This window comes from Chelmon rostratus, chromosome 12, assembly GCF_017976325.1.
Source record: "Chelmon rostratus isolate fCheRos1 chromosome 12, fCheRos1.pri, whole genome shotgun sequence".
Lineage (NCBI taxonomy): Eukaryota > Metazoa > Chordata > Actinopteri > Chaetodontiformes > Chaetodontidae > Chelmon > Chelmon rostratus.
The window spans coordinates 12,039,229-12,049,667 of record NC_055669.1 but is presented as its reverse complement, the minus strand read 5'-3'; the positions used below and the strand labels follow the sequence as shown (position 1 = coordinate 12,049,667).

Below are 10,439 nucleotides of genomic sequence, written 5' to 3'. Positions count from 1 at the left end.
CGTTCAGCGCTGCCGTGTAGACCAGCTAACTACATTATTAATGATGCTACCGAAACTAAACCTGTCCGAGAAGCCATATGTCAAGAAAGAAAGAGACAGAAATACTGTAGCTAGTGACAAGATGACACCAGGAGTAAGAACATGGCTGTGGATCGGATCGACTTAAAACTAATGTGGCGCTGCTGCTGAAGGACCCCTTCAAAACCCGAGTAAGTTACCACCACAACACCTCAAAATGAGACTGAACATTTAATACAGAGTAGAGGTGCAGACACTGAAATATGAAGGTGCTTTTTTGACACTCTGACAACAGTAAAGTGGCCTAGGTTGCTTTATAATGCCAGCGATTTCACAATACACACACACACACACACTACATTAAAATTGATGCATAATTGTACTCTGATTATATCATTTATATAATGATATATCTGACAGCGACCATTATGCTGCAGAATTTGTGCTTTTACTTTGATAGATGCTGAAAACACTTTTTACTTCAGTAAGATTTCAAATGCAGGACTTTTCTTGGAATCATCATTCACACTTGCCCACACAATGGATGTATTGTTAAATAACTGACAGCTTTACACTTTCTGATCCAATGTTGTCAGCTCATAAGTGGCGTTGCTAAGTGATGAACAGGTGCTCCATCCTCCTTTCTTACCCCCAGTCCTAACACAGGTGCAGAGAGGTTAGCATTTTCTGTGACAAAGTGTCCATGGAGGCAGAACTGGAGGAATCAGATGAGGATGTTCAGGGAGAGGACAAGCCCACCGTGCTCTGGGAGAAGTGCATTCAGCAGAGCATCTTTGTTGACCTAAGTGAGGATGAAAGTCTTCACTTGAGTGATTTGGAGAGTTCTTTAGCCTTACGTCTGTCCCAGGCAGAGTCTGCTGCCTCCGAGGCCAGCATCCATCTCAGCGGTGAGTCCTGGAGTCAAAACCATTTCATTTGTTTATTCTTTGTTGGATGTTAAAATTGGCTTGTTGTGTCTGCCCTGAGCAATACACCACGCTGTCTGAATAATTCTGTGTAGTGTTATAACACATATCAGAATCAGCTCTATTGGTCAAGCATGTGCACACATACAAGGACTCGTTTGTTTGCTCCTCTCAATGTCACACACAGCTTCAATGGAAATTGAGACAGAAATAGCCATACAGCTAGAACAAGATCAACAAAGCGGAACAAACATAGGTAAAAATAAGCATAAAGTTGGTCAAAAAAGGTGTATATAGAAAGAAACATAAAAAGCAACATATGAAGGGTATATACAAGTCAAGTGCTTCTATGAATTCTAAACAAATACATATAGTGCACAGAAATAAATGGTGAATGGATATACATGAAGTAGTTGGTTATGTACAGTGTATGCATCTATCCATGTGGCAAAGTTTGTGTTTAAGAACAAGCTACCATTTTTTGTAAAAAACAAAAAAACAGATCATAAGTGGTGATTGATGGCTTGGGCATAAATTTAAATTAAAACAAAGGACTTTTTTAGTTAGTCAGTTAAAGTGCGACATGTAATGATGACATGCTGTATGTTGGCAGTGTCACAGGGTAATTTGGAGCTGTCATTGTTAATGGTGGGTCTCTAAAAAAAAAGTATATGCAAAGTCTAAGGCTTAAATCCGTGCAACCCTCTAATTTGGTATTTATGTTGCTAATTTTTTGTAATTAACAGGGAGCGCAGAGATGTCAGCATTAGATGTCACCTCCTCAGAGTCCAGTAATGTCAGCAGTCAAAGTGAGAGGGTGGAAGAGAGAAAGAGCAGCATATTGCATGTGTCTGCCAAAAGACCAAACACCATGCAAGATGAGCCTCCTTTAAACCATGGCCATGAAGACCCAGGGCAGAATACTAGTGATGAGGATCAGGACGACCTACCTTATGATGGTGACCTTGGAAGCGCCTATTTCAACCAGACAGTTAACTCTGAAGGGAGCACGAGCTCTGATGGAAGAGAAACTGCTCATGGAAGTCCTGATGTTCCTGGTTGGCTTGAATGTAAGACAAGAGATGATGTTGAGTGCTTGGTTTCTGTTGAGCGTAATGCTGAGAAACCAGCAACTTTGTCACAAAAGGATGCCAACACCAAGCAAGACACCTTTTTTGCCACTTCCAAGCCAAATGATGTAGCCGCATCGTGCCCCTGTCCTGTAGACATTAACCAGCTGTTGCTGCGACACTTCTCCAAGGAGGAGCTGCTGCAGTCAGGCAGGCTGATCGAGGCAGAGACCCTGCCCGAGGTGTCCCTGCTGGAGAGCGTGGATGACACTGTTTTTAGCCGGGCTCCAACTCACAACAGCGGACCAATTAATAGTAAACACCCAGAGAGCCTTGCTTGTAATTCTGAGATTAACCAGAGTTGCTGCTCTGATTGGACATCCAAAATTTCAAGTGTAGAGGAAGATGCAGAAAGGAAGTTTGATAACGTCACCACTGTTGCTACCGACAGCATTACATCCAGCTCCGAAAGCATGGACTCGAAGCAAGGCAGTGGTGATGAAAGTCCCGTAGATGTAGCGACGCAGGGAAAGGCAGAAGAGGATGATCAGATTCAGAGAGTCTCACTTGTGCGCACCAGGTCCTTCACCGAGATGAAGTATGGCCAAGGCCAAGTCCATTACCCACTCCCCGACTTTTCCAAGGTTGCCCCCAAGGTAAAAATCCCCAAAGCTCCAAGTGGACCAGCCAGACCTGTTCCTCAGAGCCCCAGCACCATGCACAGAGCCCAGTCCTCTCCAGGGATGTTAGAGGTGATCAGCAGAGTGCTGGAGGATTCAGTCCAGCTACCAGAGAAGCCCTACGTCTTCAAAGATGAGAGCACAACTCCTCCAGCTCTGGTGCATCACCTGCAGGTAGAAAACATTGAGAATTTACTTTTCACAATGCATCTGTATCTGTATGCATTTTGGCTTGGACCTAGGACTAACATTTGTCTCATTCCATATTTCTTTAGGCTGAATACGATAAATTATTAACCAAATATGCTGAGGCAGAGAACCTTATTGATCAAATGAGACTAGGAACTAACGTAAGTAAAGAGCTGCTGCTTCGTTTGGTTATAAATTTAAAGTCATTTTCAAGCCACAAACATGTGGATTTCTTTTCACAGGCTCAGCCCTCCTCAGAACCGATGCTTTATTTAGAGTATGACGATGATCATCAGGGAAACTTACCTGCAGTTGAGGGAAGCCATCTTGGATCCTCGGCTCCTCAGCTTCCCCCATCAGGTACGTTTCTGCGTCTGACATTTGATATTATGGCAGGGCAGTGCTTTGCTTCGCTACCTGCAAATTAGGCAGTGAAGTGCAACCGGTTTCCATAGAGGCAGATGGGGTCCGATGACACTATTCTAGCTACACAAACATCTTGGAGCACTTTAATTTTGGGAAAACAATGGCTGTGAACTGGGGAATCGAACCACAATAAAATATTTCACTTTTGATTTCTATCCAATATGTTTAAATCCTAAAATCGTCATAACCTTAAAAATCATCATGCAATTTTTCATCAATAAATTCTTTGCATGCAGCTTATCAAAGACTCAATATCAAGGACATGTTGCTCAAAATCTGCCGGCCTACATACAGCGTATCACTCCTGTCTTGCTTTGTTTTCAGAAAACTTTGTTGAAAAAGGTCTAACAACTCCCCAGAGCTGCATAAAAGAGGCGAACACAGCTTCCTCCAGCCAGCGTGCAGAGGGTCCCAGCGATGGCGAAAGAATGACTGCTGAGCTGAGAGACATCATCAGCCAGTTCATGCAGAAGGTACGTCTGAAGATGTGCCAGGACATAGCTATCATAAAGGCATCTAGTACAATTTATAAACCTTTTTCTGTTCAGGTGGAAGAGTTCAAATTGAATGTGAGGAACATGTCAGTGAGCACAGCAGAACAGCAAATGGTAAGTATTGTTTACCTCCTTTAGAGTGTGTAGCTCATTATTTAATGCATAGAATATGCAAATGTGGAACACTGCAATTAAAATGTTTGAGAGCAGTAGTTCCCCTTTCTTCTTCTGTGTGTGCAGAAATGTAAAATGTGTCCATTGTCAGATGCTGAGGAGCATTATGGAGGCTCAGGACCAACTGGAAAGAAACTACATCAGTAAGAAGGAGGAGCACAGAGCTCTGGAGATGCAAAACTACATGGGCCTGTCCAGGAACACCGGCACCTTCGACCCAAACAGGTTAAAGAAACCACGCTACTGCATCTGTGTGAATGTGCCATTGTAAGCATCGTGTTAATGCATCCATTTGTGTGTGTGTTAAAACCTGTGCAGGCTGGTGGAGGGAGACATATTCAGGATAGGGATGTACCTCGAGGACATAAAGGAGATGATAGACATGAACGTGTGTGAGCAGATTTCTCCACCCCACTCATCCTCCACTCCCACACCCATGAAGGACAGATTGCATGTGAAGCCCAGTCCTGTCAGCATGCACACACCCTCACCTCCATCATCCCTGCATGAGGTAACCAACTCACTGACACACCCATATAATATTATACTGATGTGAAATAAGAAGAATATCATAACCTCACATTTGAGTAGCTCCAACAAAAGGTATCTTACATCAGGTGATAAATTAATTAATTCTATAAAAATAACTTTGGATCAAACTGTTGTATTTTGTCTCAAACAGCTGTTCCTGTTGGGTGGACACTGTGGTGCCATTTATATTGTACTTTTGAGTAAAAGCACCAAAAGAATAAAGGGTAAAAATGTTCAGTTGGCAGGTCTTGTCAAGGTCTTGGCAGTGGATCATGCATTTCCTTCTGGGTACTTTAAGCACACTTTGCGTTTCTCCATTTTCTGGCAAAGTGCCTCACCTTGTTTGGCCTCGGCCTCGGCCCTCCGATCCCTCCGATCCCTCCGATCCCTCCGATCCCTCTCTATCTTGAGCTGGTGGTTGAGCTCCATAATGTTTTGAGGGAGAACTTCTTTTACTTCATTTTCGAACACAGTGGCAAGCATCTGGCATTGAGCCGACCTGCTTGACGTCCATGTTTTTGACCAGGCTTTCCCAGGGGTCTCTGCTGTGAGCTTGTTTTTGAGGGACGGGTTTATCTCTGCACCCTGCAGCTGGAGGGCGTTGTTGTTACTGCAAAGGACCCTCATTCTCATACTACTCAAAGCAGTCCACGACATTCTTGTGACTCCTTAGTTTCTCAATTTTTCTTATATTTTCAGTTCTGTCAGTCAAAATATCAGAAAATGCTGCAAGGGGGCTGAAGTTTGTTTCCACTTAAAGAATTCTAGAATATTGTAAACTATCGTTAAATATCATCATATCATAAGAAATGTTAGAATATTACAGATTATATATCATGTACAATTCTAGAACATTGCACATTAAATGTCATGATATCATTAAGAATCCTAGAATATTACACATTATAAATCATTCTAGAATACTACATGTTATATATCATACCAATAATCATTCTCAGGTATTACACATTAAATATCATGATATCATTAAGAATTGTGGAACATTACACATTATGTGTCATGATATCATTCAGAAGTCTAGAACATTGCACATTACATATTATGATAGCTTTAACATTTCTAGAACATGATACATTGCATGTTATATCATTAAAAATTCTAGAACTCTGCACGTTACATATTATCAGATAAAGAATTCTCGAACATTACATGTTATATACTGTATCATATCATTAAGAATTCTGTAACATTGCACTTTATATATCATATCATTAAGTTATATTACTAAGAATTCTAGAACAATACACATTATGCATTGTATGATTTTGAATTTTTGAATTTATATATCATGGTAGTGTAATAATTCCAAAACATTGCACCTTATATTAAATGATATCATTAGAAATTGTGTGTGTGTGTGTGTGTGTGTGTGTGTGTGTGTGTGTGTGTGTGTGTGTGTGTGTGTGTGTGTGTGTGTGTGATTGTGTGTGTGAGTAACATTACCCTAACCTCAAATTATCTGACTGGGTCTCATGTTTCAGGGACCAAGTGCAGAATTTTCCACTGTGGGTTACAAGAGGGAAGAAAAAGAGGAGGAAAAGGAGGGGGTCAGCGAGGTCCATGGAGATGATAGATCACAGCATTCCAGGTACTTGTTAAAATACTTTAAAAGCTCCAATAATATTTCTCTTTTTATTGTATATTTAGTAATGGAGTCAAACAGGTGCCGGTGTTAATTCTGTCCAGAAAAATAAAAGTAGCTATAATGGCAAGGGTACATAAATATAATACAGCACTGTTGTGCATGTTTCCCTGTCACTGTTGTGTCTAGCTATTGATGCTCTTAGTGGTGCTTGTGTGTGTGTTTGTGTTGCAAAAATTGGCATGTTCTCATCCTCCCCATGCAGCAGATAGTGTTTCAGGTGCGGCGCTGGTGTTAGGTTCCTCTGAACGTTTAAGTCTCTGTGTGCAGGTTTTCCTCTCTGTCCTGTTTCAGGAGCTCACAGTGCTCTCTGGAGGTGCTACACATCCAGACAGCTGAAGAGGAGAGGAGCCCCGTCCTATCAGAGGTGATAGATCACAGTAGCATCTTAGCACACTTGAGTGGAACCAGTTCATCCTCAAGACGGAGGCAGCACACACCTGACAGGTCAGTCTGTATAAAAGAGCCAACTGTGACTTGACTGATTCTGTGTTGTGGTTTCTCCATACTGGTTTGCTCTTAAATGATGCATGGCTCATACAAGTGATCAGGCTTGTAATCCTGTCACAGTGTAAGTGAGCTACTTTTACATGCTGCATGCATTGTCTGTCCAGAAATAGAAAGCATGCACTGCACCAAGAGGATTTAGCTTTATCGTGCTATGCTTTACCTGCTATGCTGTTAAAGATGCCACTTTAACTCCTCTCGTCTGCACGCCACAGCCCCTAAATATCTCACTTGTTGTTGCTGTAGTTGTAGCACCTTGGATAGTGCCGTGAACGCAGTGGGTGAATGTGATCTGGGCGACTGTGTGAGTCTGGCCGTGGAGGTCTCCTCTTCCTCTGTTGCACCCAGAGACTCAGGCACCCACAGCCTCTCAGAGCCTCCTCTCAACACCTCATCTGTATCACAGGTCAGTCACAGACAATGGTTGGTTTGTTTGCCGTTCAAGTTACAGTGGTGTCTAGGGTGCTACTTTATTCGTACTGATGTGTGCTTTTTCTGGGGAACAGAGGATTGTGAGCCCAGAGACAGACAGTGGATTTGGGAGTTCTTACTTGAATCAGTCAGCTTCTGGACAACCACATCTGCTCCCAGAAAGGTACAAATCTGTATAAACAGCAACAAAGAAATACTTTCAGTAGCAGGGACTGATTGGGAACATGGGTCTAACATGAGAATAACTCAAGTTTTATCCTTCCATCTACAGTGCACAGTCCCAGAATGATGCTTTAAATAGTTCGGACAGTGAGGGCTCCTGCTCCAACCTGCAGACAGCCATCCATTCAGTGAGCCTGACCGGCCAGCGGTGGGCCAGTCCCCACCTATCTATTCAAACGCAGTCCAGTGGTGCAGCAGTAGAACGGTGGGTGGAAAGCACCACTAAGGAGCCTTCAGTCAGGCTGCAGGGTGAGCAAATCCCTCCTCATAAAAAAGTTGTCTTTTCATTTGTTCATATCTGACCAATACTGAAATGATAAACGCTTCTCCACCACAGACCGAACAGGATCTGAACACAGCCCGCCCGCCCGGCTCCATCACCACGTATCTGAACCTGTACTCAGCACCACTATGGATACAGAAGAGAGAAGCAGCCCACTGTACTCCTGCTCTTGTAATAGGTCAGGCTGCACTGTTGAAAACTAGAACTTTAAGCAGTTTTTTCACCAATGTAGATAAAGATTTAACCATCTCCTTCTTTCAGTCATCATCTGAATATCTGTGTGTGTGGTAGTGAGGCTATCCTGGCCTTGCAGTCAGAGGTATCCAGATTGAAGAAAGACCTGGAGGACGGCTTGGTCCAGCTGCCTCACCTAGCACAGAGGATGGACTATCTCACCTCTAAATACAGACAGGAGCGGCAGGAGCTCCGGTCTAAAACCAGACCTCGGAGCTACCACAGGTCAGCTTGCAGCAGGTGGGGATCTGATCCTGCTGGCCAGTATTAGTGCAGGAATAGATGCTGGGCATTGTTGGGATGTACTGGTGTGAAATTTGGTTGACATTTACCTATTTATAACATCATAAAATTATCGTATCCAGAAAAGCTTGCATGAGTAATACAGACACTTTCATCGAAAAGTCCAGGACAAGCATTCAAATTTCTGTCATGTTCTTATCATTTAATTATGAAGCAGTCGTTATATTTTTATTCCAACCTGTAGTGTGTGGAAGCCATCAAGTAGCAGACAAAATGTGAACAGTCTCAGTTCCAGTCAGGTGAAGATAGAGGACTGGATCTCTTCAGACATGGACCCCAGTAAGAGCAAAGGTACCCTACCACCACCACCAAAACAAGCTAAAAAGCTAACTGTAGCAAAAGACTCACATGTCTCAAAGGGTTTCTCTACATGTTTACCTGTATGTGTGCATGATTTTCCTCCATTGTCTGCTATGGTTTGTGATTATTTGCTCTTCAGGTACTGACAGTGGGGACACAGCTGGCTCTGAGATCATGTTGCAGTTCCACAATTCACCCGTAGAGAGCAGGAGAGCACCTGACTTTCAGTATAAACCTCAAGTGGCACTACAATCCAGCAGAGGTCAGAGCCACACCTGTTTTTCACAGTAAAGTCTACACCTAATCATCTAATCTGAATTTATTTTTACATATATCATTTACATGTTGTATCCACAATGGGGCTTTGTTTATTTTCCATCAGGGTCAGAGGGAAATGGCTCAGTGAAAACCTCTGGTCTGCTGGAGGCTCCTGACAGCCATGCCAAGCCGAGAAGGCAAAGTAAGTGATTTAATCATCTAATGTATATAACATCAGCATTTTGGTGTCATTGTGATCGATGAAACAATGTCAGCTGTCTAGTGCACATTGGCAGATTTCAACCTCATTTTACCATAACAGACAAATGGGAGCATATACAGAGCGTATACAAGAAAAAGCACAAGAGTAGCAGCCTCAGTCATCAGCACTGTATCATCACCATCATCATAAAACACCCTTATTTGTAACTTAAGAACATGAACGGGGGCTGTAAATATGAGCAGTATTGTGTTTTATCAGTGAATGTACTGTAGTGCTTCTCATGTTTCTGCGGTCAGCAGCCGTCACAGAGAGTTTTTACTCCAAGGAGAGATGGTCTCTTTTCTCCTCTCCATCTCTTCAGAAGCCACTTCTTCAGGTCAGCTACGGCTCCTCCAGCAGCCTGCCTGCAAGGTAAACGCAGCATCATTGAAAACAGGCACATATTCAGCAGCAAATTCCAAATTATACAGTTCTGTTGAAGTGGAATCATTCTCCTTCTTTCTTGCTGTCGGTCATCAACTCCAGCTATAAAGTCAGGGAGCCGCCTCTGCAGCCCACACACCATCACAGAGAGTGCTCCACCCAGTCAGATACAGCACTCCTGCCCAGCAATGTGTACTTCCAGCAGACACTGTCCCCAGTATCAGTGCCCTCAAAGACTAGCAGCAGGACAGGCAGACGCAGAGGGAGCAAGGTGAGATCTTTCCACCTGCACCTCTGCTCACTATTGTGACATTTTGAAGAACATCGGCCGTGCGTCTCAAAAAAGAGGCAACTATTTGCCGTTACTGTAACATTTTTTCATGGTTGGCTCATTGGGAAGTTTGCTACTGTTTTCTAGGAGGAAGAAATGAACAGGACTCTAGACCAGGCTATTGAGGTGGCTCGTCGCATGAAGAGGACCACGGACCGAATGGCCAAGAGACTGTCAGCCGACTTGGCCAAGGCTCAACTACACAGGAAACTGCACAGCATTCAGCCACTAGGGGGCAGGAAACACCATGCATTATAACAGGCAGGCAGCAGTCATCCAGTCTCTGAGATACCTGATGCCCATATAGAATATATTTTTTTGTTGGATGACGAGGATAATAATATTGGAATAAGATTTCAGGGTTATTAAAATTATTTATGTTATACATGATGTTTTCAGGTTTTGGGACGATGTTTTCAGTGTTTTTTAAAAGAAAATTGATATTTAAATTGATGGACAGCATTTCATTTAGATTCAGAGTTTTTACATTTTGATTTGTGTCCCTGGAACCAAACAATACCTTATACCCACTGTCATGGGCAAAATGTGTTTCTGACATATTTGATATAAGGCCAATATTACATCACTACAGTTCAGTATATTGCTATATTACATTATTTTTTCAGTTATAGATACTCTACTGACAACGCACAAGGAGGAACAACATGATCCAGCTGTGAAGTTTAGTTCGGGGGCATCATCAGTCACAAAGTGCAGTGTCACTCAGCAATAAATCAATAAACATGAACTTT

The 10,439-nt window shown here is 42.8% G+C and overlaps 1 protein-coding gene across 1 annotated transcript; it reads left to right on the top strand.

The window, feature by feature from the left end:
* Positions 1-721: 721 nt before the first annotated feature.
* On the top strand, positions 722-9,945 carry LOC121614873. Its single transcript, XM_041948962.1, has 21 exons — positions 722-926; positions 1,691-2,868; positions 2,970-3,044; positions 3,126-3,243; positions 3,634-3,782; positions 3,858-3,917; positions 4,069-4,202; positions 4,296-4,488; positions 6,011-6,117; positions 6,466-6,618; positions 6,925-7,084; positions 7,185-7,273; positions 7,382-7,581; positions 7,679-7,793; positions 7,907-8,089; positions 8,337-8,443; positions 8,592-8,714; positions 8,835-8,912; positions 9,230-9,344; positions 9,459-9,627; positions 9,775-9,945. The coding sequence occupies exons 1-21, from the start codon at positions 722-724 to the stop codon at positions 9,943-9,945; spliced, it is 3,882 nt and encodes a 1,293-aa protein (XP_041804896.1).
* Positions 9,946-10,439: the final 494 nt, after the last annotated feature.